At 35.0% G+C, this 19,019-nt stretch overlaps 3 protein-coding genes and 1 long non-coding RNA gene across 6 annotated transcripts in view; 3 read left to right on the forward strand and 1 right to left on the reverse strand.

Moving 5' to 3' along the window:
* LOC129790048 (solute carrier family 35 member B1 homolog) overlaps window positions 1-19,019 on the forward strand; it is a 766,332-nt gene that overhangs the window by 345,282 nt on the left and 402,031 nt on the right. The window lies entirely within an intron of this gene.
* The window catches only part of LOC129790119 (T-cell leukemia homeobox protein 3), a 442,143-nt gene that overhangs the window by 21,093 nt on the left and 402,031 nt on the right, over window positions 1-19,019 (forward strand). The window lies entirely within an intron of this gene.
* Window positions 1,103-18,983, forward strand: LOC129788661 (lateral signaling target protein 2 homolog). 2 transcript variants are annotated; one of them, XM_055824908.1, is made up of 5 exons: window positions 1,103-1,302; window positions 10,189-10,329; window positions 10,416-11,354; window positions 11,418-12,073; window positions 14,707-18,983. In XM_055824908.1, the coding sequence occupies exons 1-5, from the start codon at window positions 1,267-1,269 to the stop codon at window positions 15,578-15,580; spliced, it is 2,646 nt and encodes an 881-aa protein (XP_055680883.1). In that variant the 5' UTR covers window positions 1,103-1,266; the 3' UTR covers window positions 15,581-18,983. The 2 variants fall into 2 exon arrangements, with proteins under 2 accessions (XP_055680883.1, XP_055680873.1); XM_055824898.1 differs by having other exon boundaries at window positions 10,416-12,073.
* On the reverse strand, window positions 1,962-4,354 carry LOC129790655 (uncharacterized). Its single transcript, XR_008750599.1, has 2 exons — window positions 4,278-4,354; window positions 1,962-2,194 (listed from the first exon to the last, which is right to left on the reverse strand). It is a non-coding gene; the product is annotated as an uncharacterized LOC129790655 (long non-coding RNA).

Raw genomic sequence — 19,019 nt, forward strand, 5'->3', positions numbered from 1 at the left:
CGCAACTTTCTCAAAAGCTATACACGAAATTCTTCGATTTCCTTTCACTCCATATTCTCTGAATTATATTAAAGCGTATATAGGTATATACCAATTACCCAGAATTCTGGAAATAGCGATAAGAATTTTATTTTTATCCTTATAATGCGATAATTGCGAAATCTTTTGTCTTAAATTTTCATGATTTTTGATTAATTCATGCCATATCGGAGCTTTTTTGGGTATTCTAACTTCTTGCAAAACTTGGCGTCAATTAAAATGCATTAAAAAGCGATTCTTTAATCTGAAAAATCAATTTTCCCGCAGAAAAAAAACTCCAACTTTTGACTACTTTTGAATTCGGCGCCATAAATATAGTTCCAAAAAGCACCACTGCTATTTTTTGGCACTGTTTGCTCAAGTTAAAATGAGACGAATGCACTTTACCGCTATTCGTCTCCCTCACACATTCAGTTTTTCGCAATTTTCTCGCGTTTTCCGCTAAATTTTCCGGGAAAATTGTGCTTTTTGTGACCAGGAAAAAGTTTTTGAATTGTTGGCATCAAAAATTCCAAGTCACAAAAATCAATTTCCGGGAAAAAAAGTGCGTGTAAAATCCCCAACCGTAAAATTACGAATTTTTAATTTCAACCGTCAAAATTTCTGCCAGCCCCATTTTCGGCACAAAGGGGCTCCCCGGGGGCCCAAAAGCACCCGTAAGTGCCCCAGAAGTCCCAAAAATGCGTTTTATGCTCAAAAATTTGGGGAAAAAACAAGGAAGTCACGAATTTTGCTAGAAAGCAAAAAATGTTCGTTAAAGTTCAAATGGTATCTTCTTCTTCATGAGCTTTTGTGAGCTTTTGAATGAAACTTTGAAATGAAGTTTACATGTGTTTCATGTGTGTTTCTCCTGAGTAAACATGTGTATCTTTTAATTTTTTAATCATAATTACAACTACATTAAATGTTATTTTAGCTTCTTGATTAATTTATTTCTTTTCGTTAAATTTTTTTCAATGCTTTTGTGGCTTTTGGAACAAAAATCAAAACATAAAATAAAAAATTATATACTAGCTTCAAGAAGGGACCGCCTAATGTAAAATTCATGTTGTGATGGTCAATATAGCACCATGACTCGGGAGACTTGTGTTGATGGGACATTGATGTCGAGCGCTCATGGAGTTTAGTTATTTTTATTTTTGAGTGGAAATTTGTGAATTTGTGGTGTTCAGGACCTTGCTGTTTTGTGATTATGTACTTATGACAACGACCGACTAACGACTACCAATGGATACATTTCGTAAATGGTTGAATAAACCAAAGGTGAGGGACAAAATGTCGCTGCTGGCACAATGGAAGTTTTCTTTCTGCCTTCCTTTGGGCTTTTCTGCGAAAGCCACAGACGCAGAATGGCCCACTTTACCACCAATATGTCCCCTATTTGTGGGATTTGTGCATTCAATGCTTTTCCACGAGCCCCACTGAGGGGAAAACTCCGTGGTTTTCTTGTTGGAAAATTCACGTATTCGTGGCGAACGAGCCCCATCCGTCAGGCAGGCCCCGTCGTGTTATCAGAGACGGACTTGTGGGCCAATGTTGTTTTTCCCCCTCATATTAGTTTTCTTCTCATTTTGCAAACTAATTAATCCGTTCTATGTGTGCTCCATTCCGCCACCAAGGCAGGCAAACCCCCCTTGCGCGCTTCAGAGTCCAAACGCGGCCAGAACAATGAAGCACTATCAGATAACGGAGTTTTTTGCCGTGGCACCAACGCCACTTCTCAGCGAGAAACGCGCAATTAGCACCAAGAGAATGATCCGAGAGGTATCTGTGCTCAAATAACCCAAATAGAGACTATTTCGCAAACTTCCCAGCTTGTCACGGAGCCCCCGTGCCCACGGAAAAGTGCAAAATTGACAGCTAAAATGTTCCTCCTGAAGAAGGATCCTCGCTGGAAAGAAAGTAGAAACTTCTGGGGAATTTTTTTTAACATTTCATTTAATTTATTCGTTCTAATTTATAGCCAACAACAACAAAAAAGTTGTTAATGGAATTTTGCGAGGAAAACACCTTCAATTCATGGAAATTTTTCACAGTGCGACCCGCTCAGGCACTGAAGCAAAAGATAGGTGCGAGTGAATGTGTACGTCGTGTGACGTCACTTCAGACATTCGAAACTGTCTCCGGTCCGATGAATTAAAAAAGTAGGACACTGCTGGAAGAAATAGAATTAATATGAGGATTTGCTTCATTCCGTCTGCAAAATGAAAATGTTTAGACAGTAGATTGTGAATTTTTCCACTACAGTGTTGTTTCAGATAATGATGGTCTGGTTATGTGTCCCCTGTGTGTCCGTTTTTGATAACGTATCAGTGATTGTAGTTAGTTAGCTGAGTTTCCGAGCGTTGCATTTTGATAAGAAGACAAAATACTTTTCAATCCTAAATTATTCTTCTTGAGAATGTAAAGTTTAGGTGGGTTGTTTGAGGGTTTAAGACTTTTCTATGCTTTCTACTCTATTCGAAAGAACATTGCAGTTATAGACTTCACCAATTTGGTAAAGTCTGAGTTGAGCTTAATTTATTTTTGCTGCTTAAAATTCTGCTAAAATATCTTTTTAAAATTTAATTACACATATGAAGAATTAATAAGAAATTAATTTTAATTGGTTAACCCTTTCGCGTCCACGTGAAGCATTGAAAAAAGAACTTTTCTCAGTCAGAACGTCTTCTTTTGCGCCTTTTGCGTGAATTTGATGCATTTATAACTTTGAAAAACATATAATTTAAAAATACAATGTTTACGATTTTTTTAGCTAAAGGGAAACCGTCTTAGTTCAGATCTGAGTTTTTCTAAACCAGAATAAACTTCTTTAATCTATACTACAGTTTTTTCAAACTATGTTTAAGTTTTTAAAGTCAGTCCTAAAGTTTTGAAGCAAGGCCTTTGTTGTAGACTAGACTTAAGTTTTTTTTTTAAGATCAGCCTTTTAAGATTTCAAGATTAGATTAGACTAAAGTGAGGCAAAATTCGTCTTAAAAGTCTGATCTAAAGGAACTATGGTTTGGCTTAAGAAAAATAGGCCTTGCTTAATAAACGGCTTAGACTTGTTTATTGAGTCAGGATTAAATTTTTAAGTCAAACTTGCATTTTTGAAGTCTTATACAATTTACCTTACAATTGTTTAAAATGAAGTTTTTAAGGTTTTAATATTTAGAACAGGTTAGGTCTAGGATGCACTTAACCCTGCCTCAACATGACTTACGAAACTTAAATTCAGTTTAAGAAAATAGGTCTAGTTTAAAAGAAATTAATATTTAACTTTAAAAAACTTCAAGCTAAATAACTTTTTTCGGGTTCATTCAAATTTTTTATGCTCAAAATCGACTCAAATTAACAAACTAAGACAGCTAACAAACGTCTGGCTAGACGTTTCTTCCAAAAACTCTCAAAAAAATGTAACGCCTAGTTCTTCTTTATCTTATTTATTTTTATTTATTTTTTTCTTAAATACCATAAAAAGAGATGACAAACACGCAAAATGTTTCACCTCTTTATCAGGTCTGTGTTATCAAAAGTTGACTTATGATGGGTCCTCGAGTAAATTCGTCTATTCACTATTTTTGTTTAAAAAATTGTAAAAAAATATTATCTAGTGCAAAAAAAAGAGTAATCAAGAACAGCACGAGTGTTTGTCTTTGCAAAAACCATTCTGGGCGATAAGGTGTGATATTAATTCCCCAGGAGTTTTCTGCTTGATACCAAAAAGTTTGATAGAGTGCCTTATCGCTGAATTTGACATTTTACCATCCTTTCTGCCCTCCGGTATCTCGTGGCGAGTAAGTTTTATTTGCATAATGAGCGATAAGATTTTTTTTTCTTTTCCCGCGCGCCTGCTTCTGATTGTACAAGTCGCGCGGGACACGAGGGATTTGCCCGTCCGTGTCACCGTGCAAAGAAAATGTGGCATTTTCCTGAGCGTTGATACAACACAAAAGACACAATCAACGCGGTTTCACTCAACCATTTGTACAATTACTCTATCGCTATTATTATTTGCGCCACAAATGGGGTCTTGTGTGTGTTCTCATTTGAAGGTCTTCCTCGTGGAGAGACTCCCATAAGATTCACGGCAGTTCACAATTTTTCATCGTATTTTTCCTGGTCTTTTTTTTTTAAACATTTTTTCTCACTCTCTCCCTCTCGCGAAATCATTAAGCTTACACGTCCTTCTACGGAATCAACTGTGTGAGAGATACCTTGCGTATTTTCCGCCAAACGAGTCTTCCATTTCTTACCCGTGCCTTTGATCCCCACTCATCGAGTTTCTCTCCATTGAGGTCTCTCAGGTTGATTCATAGTTTTTTTTTTTTTTGAGACTTATCGCTCCCGAAGCGTATATGCGAAACTTTCAATAATAAATGTATGTGTAGTACACCGATACTCTAGAAAATTTCTGCTACACGTGACAAATATCAACGCGCATTCTCCAATATCAAAACACTGATTATAATTTAAAATTCTTAATCGCATGCACTTTCCACAAAGTGGTTGAATTTTCTCATACGTAACAACTGCGTGATTGTATGGCATCCAAGAGGGGGAGGAAATGTTGTTTTGTTGAAGAAAACTTTTATAAATTGCTCCTTCCACGTGAATACACAACTTACTGCATTTATTCAATCATATTCTGTCATCCATCCTACGCAAAAAATTAATTTAATTTAAATGCCATCATATGAGTTGAAGGAAAATTTTAAAAGTAATTACAATCTCTTAAAATGTTTGACAATTCCATAAAATGTTTTTCTTTGCTTCCAATCTAAACAGCTTTATCTCCTTTAATTGCAATATAAAAATGTGTAATAGGAAGAGTTTAAATACATATTTATGTTGCTGTTAATGTGAGTCCAATCGTTTTGTGTAAACTTTAGACAATAAACCTCATATAATATTTATTTATGATGTCTCTCAGAGACAGTGATCAACAATTATACATAATTTTATTGGCATTAAAAGAAAAACAATAATCATGATAATAATGTTGGCAATGAGCCCTTTTAATTTAAATATCGCGCTAATTTTAATAAATACAACAAAACACGCACACTAAACGTGCTAAATTCTTGTATGTACCTATAGATTTTTATTCCAACGCCCTTGGCTAATCGCTGGCTTTTATTAAAAATGCTATATTTGTAAATAAATTTCATGGGCTAACGGTCTTGAGCTTTTGTCGAAAATTGCAAATCTTGTAAGTCATGTAACTTTCGCAATTGTTGTATTAAGCCGTGGTTTTCATTCTTAAACAAATTTTGAAAATTTTTAATTTGAAATTTCTTTAAAGAATTATGCAACCAAGAAAATAATCATAAAATTTTGGGGATTGATTTTTAAACAAAAATCTTCAATTAAAGAAAATTCTTGGTATTCAAAAATACAGAAAGAAAAAATATTGGTTTTAGAAATCTTTAAAGGTCTTTTTAAAAGTTTTTTATTATAGTAAATCTTTATTTTTCTCTTAAAAAATAAATTAAAATAAAATTGAAGGATAATTTAAAAAAAAAACTACAAATTTTACAACCAACTCACGAATTAAGAATAAATTCTAGGGGGGAACCCACCTCGGAAAACAAACCAATGTTTTCCAACAAAAAAATCCCGAATTACCTATCATTAAAAACTAAAAGAAAAATAATTCTCAGAAATGTACGGGGTTTGAAAAAGTTTGCAATAAAATATTTTAGTTATCTCCTTATTGCTTTTATTTAATTTTATTTTGATTTACTTCACAACATCATTGCCAAATTAGAAGGTCTTTTTTCAATAAGAAAAAAAAATATGAAGAAATATGTTTTATTTATGTACATAGTATCAAAAAATTTTTAAAAAAATCTACAATACCTTGCAATGAATTATAATTTGTTGTTGTTTTTTTTAAACCAAATTTTCAAGGGAAGGATTTATTTTAGGAATAGAAAGAAATGTACTGGTAAGCTGACCAAGCTTACGGGAGCTGTGTTTCTTTCAGTGTATCAATTTTGTGAGAGCAAACTAGAACGCGAATTAATTTAAATACGCGGAAAGTCGGGAAAAGTAGAAGTCATCCCCTAAGAAATCTTTAGAAGACCATATCTCGAGAACGGATCCATAGATTTTCATAATTTTTTTTTGTTTGAAAGGTCTTGAAGTCAGCTATAACATATCGAAAAATGAAAAAAAAATTATGTCGCCATTTTGGAAAAATTCGAGTTCGAAATTTTCGAAAACTTTGTTTTTGATTTTAGCGCCTCTTGCGGTCATTTCTCGAAGTTGCAATGTTCTAGACATTTGTAGGGTTTCAAGAAACCTTTCATTTGCGCTTGAGTTGATCAAGATCGGACTTGTAGAACCCGAGATATGACATGTCAACTTTGGAAGGCTATATCTCGAGAACGGATCCATAGATTTTCTTCATTTTTGGCATGAAGCTAGATAATATGGTCAGCTACAACATATCAAAAAATGAAAAAAAAATTATGTCGTCGTTTTCGAGATATTCATCGAAAACTCATCGAAAATTTTGTTTTTGATTTTTGGCCCCCTAGCGGTCACTTTTGAAACTTCGGATGTTCTAGAGAGTTGTAGGGTTTGTTGAGATCTTTCATTTGACCCCGGGTTGATCAAAATCGGTCAAGCCGTTTTCGAGTTATGGTCGATTTTCGATGAAAAATTGTGGCGGCCATATTGACTAAACGGCTTGACCGATTTTCGAAAATGAGGTATCGTTGGAAAGCTCTTGATGGCCCCTACAACATATCAAAATTTCAGATTTTTAGCTATTACAGGGGCTGAGATATAGCGAAAACAAAATTTTGAGGTTATTCAAAATGGCGGACGAAGGGGTGGGGGGTAAAATTTGACGTCATAATCGGATGTCTTCCGGTCGATATTTAAACTTTGCCGTTTACCGCAAGTCTCTATCTATCACCGTTCTCTTGCAATTTAGCGTTAGGTTCCGGCCGGCCGGACGGACGGACGGCCGGAAAAAATTTTTTTTTGGCGCATACGTTTTTTGGAATGTGGGGACCCTAATTCGTGCTCATCCCAAGTTTGAGCCCGATCTGACGACTTTCGATTTTGCTCGGTACACAAAAGCTGTGTCTGAAAGAAACACAGCTAAAATAATTCTTGAACAGGAAAACAAAGGAATTTGTTTAAGAAAAATAAAGAAGAATTTTAAATGAAACATTGCAAGTGCCGGATCCAAAAATAAAAAAATCTTTAAGCGGGATTTCCCAGCACATTCGGGGAGTTATTGCACACGTTATTGGATATTTATGATGGAAATATAATTATTATCAACAGTGTAAAGTGATAGAGGAAGAGGGTAACCTTTACTCGATATAGCACGGCTTTTCTGCTATTACTCTGCTGGTGTAAAAGTGGCACAAAACAGGGAGAATATGAGTCTGACGTAAAGTGTGAGTGCTTTGAGGGGGACCTTGGGAAATTCATGTTGTTTTTTTTTTTTGTTCATTCTTTCTTTAACACCACACTAAATGAGAAGAAACTCTCGCATAAAAAAATTAATGAAAATGTGTAATTGCAGGAAAATCCACAAAGTTATTTTGTTTGTGCTTTGAATTTAATACTTTTTTTGGTTGTTCAATTTGTCTGGAGATGGTTTAATTGGGGTGATAGCAAATCAATCTGTGTGGGGACATACTTCAACATCTAATGACTAAAGGGGAAAAATTGTAATTCTGCACAGTGATTGCGAAGTTGGATTACAAGTGTTTTCACTTTTAACCAACTATTGCGAGGTAAGACGATAAAAGGAAAGTTTTGCTCGTCATGGAGTTTTATGTGAGTGCCAAATGAGAGACACCAACTTGTTCCTCTTGGTCGTCATATACAAAACTTCCTGTATGTTGAGCTCTTTTTTTTGGGAGTTCATATCTCTTCAAGAAAACAAACATTCAATGGTAAAGAGATGAAGAAGAAATTGTTGATCTCTTTTAAATTTTATCAAATAAAATGATGAACTTTTGGCTAAATTGTCTGCACAAGACAAAATTTATGTGGCACAAACTTTTGGAGCTTTTTATGTAACTTTCGATTGAATGATTGGCTTGGTGGCTATACGAATTTTGATTTCTCCACACAGACACATTTGGTAATAAGAGGAGGGGACCCAACAAAGTGTTGGAAGACGTCTGAAACTGCGAAGAGAAGAAGCAAGAGTTGTTGAAAAATGCTTTCATTTTTATATCAGAATTATTTATGCATTTTTTCGTTCATTAATTCAATCGTGCTTTTTATTGTTGCTGTGTTTTTTTTTTTATTTCTACCTTCAAGAGATAGTTAGTTGCACTTTTTTCTCCACACATATTGGTGGAAGAAGTCGGAAAAGAAATTTTCTACGGAACTATGATTTTAGCGGTTGTATTAAACTACAAAACATGATGTTTACAAGAATTGCAAACTATACTGGAGGAGAGATATGAAAAATGGGTATTATATTTTATGGAGAACACCATTAACTGCAATAACTCCCGCAGCAAATGTCTGCGCACTTGTAATTCATTATACGATGTTAGTGTCATAGGAAATGGAACGCGTAAATTCTCTCTTTTTTTTGCAAATTTTCATTTTGCATTTTAAATTTTTTTTTTTAAATATTAAAATAAGGATTGTCTACAAGGGAATAAATTAAATTTATCTGCCAATCTCGCTCAATGAAAAATGCGGAAAAAGAATGAATGGGTTACATGGGAAGATCATGGACATATTTGTGCCTTTGAACTTTGATTGTGATTATCGTGGTTGTCCCAAATGAAGGATACAACTCTCTTTATCTCCCCATGGATGTATACTGACGAGAGAAAGTATTATTATTGGTGCTGATTGTATGTATTTAAAAATGGGAATATACAATTAAATGATGTCATGTCTTTCTGAGTACTGTTCAGAATAATTTAGCCGGCATACATTTGCTTCAATGATTCATTGGGAATTAAATTACTATGATCACTCTAATGAAATCTCTGAAATATAGCGTAGAAAGAAATGATTAAACAGTGACATGGCTAAAAACTTTAAGAGTTCAGGGAATTCTAGTTTTTGTGATCGATTCTGTCAAAAATCTTTTCATTTCTTATGACATAAAAGTTGTTGTAAGGTTTTAACAGTTGGTCTTTTTAAATCGTTCTTTTATCGTCTATTAAAAAAAAAAGAATTTTGTTGTTGCAGAAAACAGTCAGAAAGATCTTTGAAGAGCCTGGGAAAAGTAATTAACTTTCAAAAAGAAAAAAACTATAAGAATCTTATAAGATTTTTCATCGACAAATTGTAAGAAAAGAAATATTTTTACTTTATTTACTTTCCTTTATTTAGAGTTCAAAAAAAAATATTTCCAGGACAAAATTTTAAATAATAATTAAAAAGAGTATTATCAATAATTATTTAAAAAACTGTCAAACATTTGAAAGTAAATGACAGTTAGAAATGTCACACTTCGAAAGAGAAACGTCAAATATAAAAGAATTGTCAAATATTAGGGAAAAAAACGTCAAACGTTTGAAAGTAAATGACAGAAAATAAATGTCAAACTTCGAAAGAGAAACGTCAAATATAAAAGAATTGTCAAATATTTGGTAATAAACATCAAACGTTAGAATAAAAAACATCAAACGCTAGAAAACAACCTTCAAACATCACAAATTAAACGTCAAATATTAGAAAAAAAACGTCAAACGTTTGAAAGTAAATGACAGTTAGAAAAGAAATGTCAAACTTAGAAAGAGAAACGTCAAATATAAAAGAACTGTCAAATATAATAAAATAAACGTCAAATGTTAGAATAAAAAACATCAAATGCTAGAAAACAACCTTCAAACATCACAAATTAAACGTCAAATATTAGGAAAAAAAACGTCAAACGTTTGAAAAGAGTCGTCAAACTTCAATGAAAAATTTCTATATAGAATTTCTAAGAAGAAATCCATTAGTTTTCGGCTCAAACTTCTGCTTCCTAAAGTGCATTTCCGATCTTATCAATATTTATATGAAAAAGTAGTTCATTACAAGTATCTGTCTATTTCTGGCTACACAGACATACAATGTAAAATAATATTTAAATAAGTTCCCCATTGTTTAGTGTCTAATTTGTTTATTATTTGCGTAAAGGTATTGACTCTCAAATCTTTCTATCATATTGAACTTTAGGCGGATGACAAGTCCATTTTGGCGAGATTCTATCATGCGGACCGAGCTCTAACAGCAGTTGCCAGTGAACTGGACAGTTTTGACGGCAGAGCCGAACCTGAAAGATGTTCTCGTTTAGTTGGACGCTTGCGGCAAGGACAGGTAGTGCCACACAGATAGGCTTAAGCACGCAAGCAAATAGAATAGCTTTAAATGTTGACTGGGAAAATTTCTTTTGTGGTCCCCAGGACAAGGTTCTCGCCATAACGCATCAGATTATGGACGAATTGTTGAGTGATGATCGAGCACCGCGAGCATTTCGGGCAAAATTCCCTGAGGAGGTACTTCAGGAGAGTTTAGCTGGGCAATTGTGGTTTGGTGCTGAGTGTTTGGCCGCTGGGTCGTCGATACTCAATCGTGAGGCGGAGAGTACGGAGATGCGTCCGCTGGCCAAGGCGGTGACCAAGAGTTTAGACAATGTGCGAAATCTATTGCGAGAGCAGTGCCTTCGAAATAACACACCAAATTCACCGACATTAAATTTAAATATAAACGACGTGGCTACGGAGACTCTGTGCGAAAGTCTCAAGATATTCGATAGACTCTTTGCCGAATTTGAATTTAGATACGTTAGCGCAATGGTGCCCGTTAAGAGTAAGCAGGAGCACGAAATGCAAGAGATGATTTGCGTCCTGTTCTCAGAGACGGTGCAGCGGGCATTGAAAATTGGCCTGCTGGATCAGGAGCAGGTGGACTCATTTGATCCTGCTCTTATGTTCTCAATACCACGCTTGGCCATCATAACGGGGCTTGTGATTTACGATCGGGGCCCATTGAATATGAACATGCCGGCGGAACAGCTGTCGGAGATGTTTAGGCCTTTCCGGACGCTCCTCATCAAGATACGTGATCTACTGAGGACACTGAATAAAAGTGAATTGTACCAGTTGGAGAAGCTCTTGTGCACCAATGAGGACATCCACTTGAAGTGTGACTTTAACTGTGATGAGAAACTTATCCGTGGTGATGAGGAACTAGTGATAAGTGATTGTTGTAGCAAAGAGAACCTGACGAGCTTCTACCCTGTGGTGAATGAAGATGAATCCGGGAGTGAGTGGCACTCATCCGAGGAAGATAGAGACGATGTCGTGGCGTCCGTTGTTGCGAAAGAGGACAACGGAGATTTGGTAACAACTGACTGTACTTCGGGTTATTTGATACCTAATACAAATTTTGGCAATTTACTCCAGCCAAACGATGCCCCCCTTACGGATAGTTTTATCTCCAGCGACGATGAATTCGCTGTGCGACCACCTCAGAGGGAATGTGCGGAAAGTAAGCCCGGTGATGGGGCTGCAGCTGTACAAGATGGTCAACGACGTGATGGGGATTCGGGTATTGGGACGGAGAATACCAGCTTGGATCGCACACCGGATTCTGAGACACAAAAGGTGGAAGGTGGGACGGCATCGATGCCACTGACTGAGAAATACTCGGAGAACTGGGATGCATTGGAGCGCAACAAGGAGCAGCAGCAGCAGCAGCAGCCGAGCTGTAGTAGATCTACATCAGGTGATGAGAGGGGTCAAGTGGCTGGTACGAGTCAGCCACAGTCACAGCAGCATATCAGCACCACGAAGAAACAAAAAGTTAACACAAATGGAGCACGATCGTCACGTACGCAGCGAACGAGTCGCAGAACAGCCACTTCCGGGGCGTCCACGTCGGCTCCAGCAACTGGAAACTACCTACGACGATGTGTTGTCTATCCGTCGCCAGGCCTACGGGCCAGGTGCAACGATACAACATCCTCCAGCAGCAGTGGTGATACATCTTCATCGCAATCCGATGGGGATTCACATGAAATAACTTTAGCTCTACGGGCTGCGGGACGGATGAAATTCAAGTAAGTGCATAACACTCAAATCTTATCAATTTTTTCGTTCATTTCGTAGAAAAGAATAAAAAGGTTTCCTGCAATCATCTCAAGAGTCAACTGATAGGTGATGAATCATCCTTTGTAATTAGACACAACAAAGAAGAAATGAAATGACGTCAAAATGTGAATAAAAAATTAATTTAAATCCTCACTTAGGGGTAACTGGGGTAAGATGGTGAATAGGAAAAAAATTAAAAGTAATATCTCAAGAAGCAGTGGGGGCTAATCTGTCTAATTATGTCAGTAGTTGCACTTTATACCCCTGCCTAAGCCTTGAAAGTTTCATAATAATTCATCCAATATTTTGACTTTTATTTGAAAAACATTTTTTTCGAACCTCAAAGTTACTCTGACCTCAAATTAAGTTTCAGCTAAATTCTCTGCAATTTTTTTGATCCAAATGCATTTTTAGATAGAGTAACTAATACGAATCTAATCTTAATTTTCCAGAAAAATTTTCCGAGTTTTCCTGTAGAACACTGATAGTAAAAAGTACCCCTTGGGGCAAAATAGTGAATTTGGTATTTTTTTTAAATAACTTTTAAAATTTTTGAAAAAAAAATTTCGCCTAAATAGTAAAACTATTATATAAAATTTAGGATATTTGATCACTCACTATTACCAATTATTAAAAACTAAAAAAATAAAAAAGGAAATTTCTTCAATTTAATGTTTTTAGCTGTGTTTCTTTCAGACACAGCTTTTGTGTACCGAGCAAAATCGAAAGTCGTCAGATCGGGCTCAAACTTGGGATGAGCACGAATTAGGGTCCCCACATTCCAAAAAACGTATGCGCCAAAAATAAGATTTTTTCCGGCCGGCCGTCCGTCCGGCCCTCCAGATTATAAACTTAAATTGCAAGAGAACGATAATAGATAGAGACTTGCGGTAAACGGCAAAGTTTAAATATCGACCTGAAGAAATCCGATTATGAGGTCAAATCCACCCCCCCACCCCCCCGTCCGCCATTTTGAATAACCTCAAAATTTTGTTTTCGCTATATCTCAGCCCCTGTAATAGCTAAAAATCTGAAATTTTGATATGTTGTAGGGGCCATCAAGAGCTTTCCAACGATACCTCATTTTCGAAAATCGGTCAAGCCATTTAGTCAATATGGCCGCCACAATTTTTCATCGAAAATCGACCATAACTCGATTAGTTTTCGATGAATATCTCGAAAACGGCGACATAAATTTTTTTCATTTTTTGATATGTTGTAGCTGACCATATTATCTAGCTTCATGCCAAAAATGAAGAAAATCTATGGATCCGTTCTCGAGATATAGCCTTCCAAAGTTGGCATGTCATATCTCGGGTTCTACAAGTCCGATCTTGATCAACTCAAGCGCAAATGAAAGGTTTCGAGAAACCCTACAAATGTCTAGAACATTGCAACTTCGAGAAATGATCGCAAGAGGCGCTAAAATCGAAAACAAAGTTTTCGAAAATTTCGAACTCGAATTTTTCGAAAATGGCGACATAATTTTTTTTTCATTTTTCGATATGTTATAGCTGACTTCAAGACCTTTCAAACAAAAAAAAATTTATGAAAATCTATGGATCCGTTCTCGAGATATGGCCTTCTAAAGATTTCTTAGGGTATGACTTTTCAACTTTTCCCGACTTTGCGCGTATTTAAATTAATTCGCGTTCTAGTTTGCTCTCACAAAATTGGTACACTGAAAGAAACACAGCTCTCGTAAGTTTGGTCAGCTTACCAGTACATTTTTTTATATTTTTTGTATTTTTTATTAAAAAAAAAAGTTTTATTACGTACACAAATCTCTCATTCTCAATAGATATTATACTTCTTAGCTAAAATCATTTCATTAAATTAAGACTAGCGAACAGAAAACGCAATTAACCGTTTTACCCCAGGATTTTTGGAACAGGCAAATTTGGAAGGGTTTGGAAAATGGCCTGAAAATGCATTTTCCCGTTGAGATAGAGAAAAATTGTCTGCGACAAAGTTGTAGCCCGGAAAATTTCCTATAAGATAGTCGTCATGAGAAAACTCAAATATTTCCACTGAACTCCGGAAAAATTATCTCCCAAAAATTTCACTTTTTACCCCATGTTCCCCTAAGCTGCGAAACTCTTCCGTGTAAAATGTTCAAAATAATATTCTAATAAGACGCATTTTTTAACCCTTATTGACTTGTTATGAAAACAACAAGAGCAACAACAAAAATCAGGTCAAAATATTTGGAAGTAAAATTAGGAGTTGGCAAACATATTTGTAACAATTTAGTCTCTCTTACTAACTAAATGTGTTGTAGAGCCTATTAAGCATAAAATTAATCTGATAAAAAATCACGAAAGATGTTATATCATTGGAATGTTTTTTTAACTGAGAAAAATGGTACAAGTTCAAAAGATGCATAATTTCAACAACAACAAAAAATGATTGTGCAGCACCTATAAGTAAGAGAAAAAAAAACTTGTTTTGAGTGAAAGGAAACCTTGTGTAAGTCTAAAGGAATTATGCACTGAAAATCAACAAGAAAAAATATTATCTGAGAATTAATTTATTGATTAAGAGGCGCCACGAATGATGGAGAAAAGTTATTTATTTTACTTTTTTTATTCTTCTTTTAAAGGAGCGTTGAAAATCTTCTTCATCGTCTCTTTGTTTGCATCGCTGGTGTGGCTGATCAGCTACAGACGAATTTTGCATCGGATTTACGGCAAATTCTGCGTAGTGTGTTTCTTATGAATGAATCCCCACCGCCAAAGGAGGAGATTATACCAAATGTGCAGGAGAAGCCCAAAGATGCGAGTGATTTGTTTGAATTTCGTGCCAGCGAAAGTGATGTGGTGGTACAGACGAATGGGGGCTCGAACCAAAGCATTTACTCCGCCGAGGAGGTTAATCCGGAATCGGATAGTGTGTTTGAGGCACCACGGGAGACACAGGGCTCACCACGGAGTGCCAGTGAGGAGATTGAGACGAATGCAGTGAGCAGGACGAATGTTGAGAGGAGTCACAGCTTGGGGGAGAGTCCGTCGGATAGTTCAACGTCGAGTGCTGCAAGTAGACGCAGCAATTCGATTCAGGAGCAACACTCACTGCCCTCGGCGGGAATTGTGAGCCCCAAGCGTATCAATGTGATTGTGAGCGATGAAAATGGGTCCGGGGTAAGGCACGGTGGTAGCTGCAGTGCTGGGAATTCACCAGTTTCGGTGCCGCGGACACGCTCGTACTCCTCCAGTGAGCACCTACCTGTGACCAATGGGGGCCACCAGGCACGACCTGAACGTCCACCACGATGGATACCCGACGAGGAGGCGCCCCGTTGCATGGCCTGCAGTGCAGTTTTCACGGCCTTCCGTCGACGACATCACTGCCGGTGCTGCGGGAAGGTCTTCTGTGGCGTCTGCTCCAATTCATCCGCCCCATTGCCCAAGTTCGGGCTCACGAAAGCCGTCCGTGTGTGTAGGGCGTGCTTCGTGCGTGAAGTGGGTACCGTATAGGGCATGTCACACCCTTCCCCACCTCCCCCCTTATCCCTTTCTTCTCACACAAAACAAAACACAGGCACACACCGAACTGTGGGAAGTGACCACACGCAGAAATGCAAGAAAATCATTAAAAAAAAAAACAAACAAAAATAAGAAAAGTGTTGAAATGCAAGAAATTTAGGACGCGCGATAGAGTTACAGCATCAAATCTATCTTTAACATTTTCTTACCCTATTACGTATATCTCATTTTTACTCTTTCGTTTTTCTCTTGGTTTCTATTAGGAAAAAAGTTATGTTTTTTTTTTTAGCTAAATGTATAATTCACTTCAATATTAACACAAAGACATTTTATGACCTCTCGATTTAGCAGTTCAATATATTGTTTCATCCGAAAAAAAAACTTATTTCTAACGCCTGAAACTATTCATTCCATTTTATTGCAATTATAGTGCGTGAAGTAAAGTGGAGAGATGGATTTAATAAAATTATAAAAAAAAAAATGTGAAGAAATATTTGGTCGGTGTTAATGTTAACCAGAAATATCTACTCAAGAGAGCAAAAAAAAGTACATAGAACAATAAAAACTCCCGCCGTAAAAATTGATAAAAAAAATTCCCTGATGAATAATGAGGTGCAAAAAGCCAGGATTCTGTTTCTTATTTCGATAGAGAGAGGAGTCTTAATTCGAGATCTTTCGGACACATTTTATTGATTTTTTTTAATAAATAAAATCGTAAAAACATCATAAAATTACGAGGAGATGCTAATTGAACCAGTGAATGATTATTTAATTTATTATTTTTTTTATTTTAAATTAAATACAAACATATTTCTTTAATAATTTTCGTGTTAACCCTTTAAGGTCCGCGACTAATCTAGCGAGCTGATTGAAGTAAAAATAATTTTTGGGGGTTCTTTTGAGCTCAAATAAGACATTTTTGGCAAAAAGAAAACTAATTCAAAAATTTACGGTTTTTCGTCCTTGTTGATGTCCTTTTGTGGTAATTAAATGATCAGGGATTGTAAAGATATAAACTTGTACTAATTTGGATTCAATATTTAAAAAATAACCATACAAAATGAAACATTTTCGAATTCGAGTCTTTGGGTCAGCGTATGATCAAATGGTCTTTAAAGGGTTCAGGAATTTTTCCAAATTTTTTCTCCCTAATTTTCATATAAAAAGATATTTTTCAATCTAATAAAGATCGTGAGTTATGACTTTATTGAATGAAACAAACAGAAGAAGCGTGATTGTGTAAAACATTAATGAAAAGAACAAGAAACATTCAAACAAACTTACTATTTTCCTCTAGAAACAGCTATGAAAATTCAGCAAAAATATGCCCAAAAATTCAGGGATCGACGTTTCTAACCTCAAAACTTTGACCTTGATTTTATCTTAAGAAAATGTTTTTCCAAGTTTTCTTTCGGCGAACTTGAAGTAATTTACCTTCCATACATAAAGATGTAGAATTTATCACAAAATATTAAGTAGATTTTGATTCTGTGGCGCTTGAAAAAAGTCGAATTGGCCACTTTGTCCAGCCAAATCCTCCAAGGGTTAAATGTACGAAGCATTTACGCCAATGTTTCATCAGTGAGTTTTGACGGAGTATTTTTGAAACATGCTTGAAACATTTTCTTTTACACATGATTTGAAGATAAAAATCCAAAAGAAAATCATTTCCTGCCAGAAAATTGTATAACACGACTGTGAGAGGAAATTGTACTATTTCGGAGAAATTCTTTGAAAAATGTTTCAAGAATGCTTTGTCAAAACGAATTGATGAAACATCATTAAAAATGTTTCATTTATTTAAAGGGGAAAAAGATCTTACAGTGACGCAATTTTCTGCATTTTTTGAGAGAATTTTCGACAAGTTTTCGCAGCTTTTTTCTCAGTGAAAAATAGTAAATCTGTTTGGATATTCTTTTAAATTGTTTTTTGCTTCTCTACATGATTACTTTTCTTTGTTGTATTCGTTCGAAGGAGGTCAAGACCCTAGAAATTTATTTAATCAACATTTGATTAAATTCTCAACTAAAAAAAGAAATAAAATGTGTCTGAATTATCTCGAGAAGAAAACAAAAACAAACACATTTTCATCATCGTAACTCTTTGCATAATACCTACACCTAATATAAATACTATTTAATTTTCTATGTTGAACTGCCATTACATCTTAATAAAAAAATGACCTTTAAGAGCTGCATTATAAAAGAAATTAAAATGAAACAAAAAAAAACAAATTGGCTAAAAGTCCTTCTGAATTTGCACAAATTGAAAATATTTTTGAAGAACGTGTGATAAATGTAATTAAAGAAAAAATATTTAAATGAGAAAATATTCCTCGATCAATGCGGAGTTCAATGTTCGATTTTTTACTGCAAAAAAAAGAATAACTTAGCTGTATCTTACATTGATATAATCTTTAAAAAAAGAAAAGAATTAAGTAAATGCATTATTATTGTTTTGACTATGAAATAGTAACGTTGAAGAGAATATAAAACACTTGTGTGACAATACTTAGCAAAATAAATAGCGAAGAATGTGAAAAAAAAACTACCAACTATCAATGTCTGCAAAACGGGGATGTAGTTTGTGGGTTAAAAAGAAAAAAAAGTTGAGCTTTGGATCAAACACTTTTTGATTCTTTTGATTAAATTTTGCAAGAAATTCTTCCCCATTCTGTTTCTCTCAATATGACTGGCCTTTCGTTCTTTTGGGAGAATAATCACCTTTCCTCTAAAATTGTGCTTTTAATCGTTAAATTCTTTCCGTTTTTGCCATAATAATTAAGTCACAAATACCTACAGAGATCCACAATTAAGTTTTATTAAAAAAAAAAGGGATATTTCTTAAGAATATTTTTCAGATGAAAATGAATGAAAAATTTCCAAAAAAGTGATTATTTTCCCCAAAAGAAATGAAAAACTAAAAGACCACTGATGCTGCCTATATGCAAAAATAATTTCAGTTTGCTACATTGTCTTATTAAAAATAAAAAAAATATAATTATTCTATATAATTTGTTTAAAATCTGTTTACTTTAGTTGAGCGGTTTCACGGGAAATTAACATTAATTCATTTATTTTCTTTCTCTATTTTTTTTTATTTTATATTACATAAAATATTATACATTTTTCTCACAGTATGTTATCTATCTTGTTTAAATATTTTCAATTTATATTTTTTTTTCTTACATATTTGACATTTTTAATGAAAGAAAAATCCTAAACATTAGTTTAGTTGTGAAATCTTTAAGAAGAAGAAAAATCATATAAAAAAATGTGGAAGAGTTTAAAACTATAACATGAAAATTTATGAGAAATAAATGTAATTTTGCTTTGTAAATGGCATTAATATCCATTTAAGAATTTATCATTAAAGTATTATGTATATAAACAAATGAGGGAGAGCTTTTTATTGGAGTCGTCAAGGGGAG

The sequence above is a fragment of the Lutzomyia longipalpis genome, chromosome 1 (assembly GCF_024334085.1).
Source record: "Lutzomyia longipalpis isolate SR_M1_2022 chromosome 1, ASM2433408v1".
NCBI classification, from domain to species: domain Eukaryota; kingdom Metazoa; phylum Arthropoda; class Insecta; order Diptera; family Psychodidae; genus Lutzomyia; species Lutzomyia longipalpis.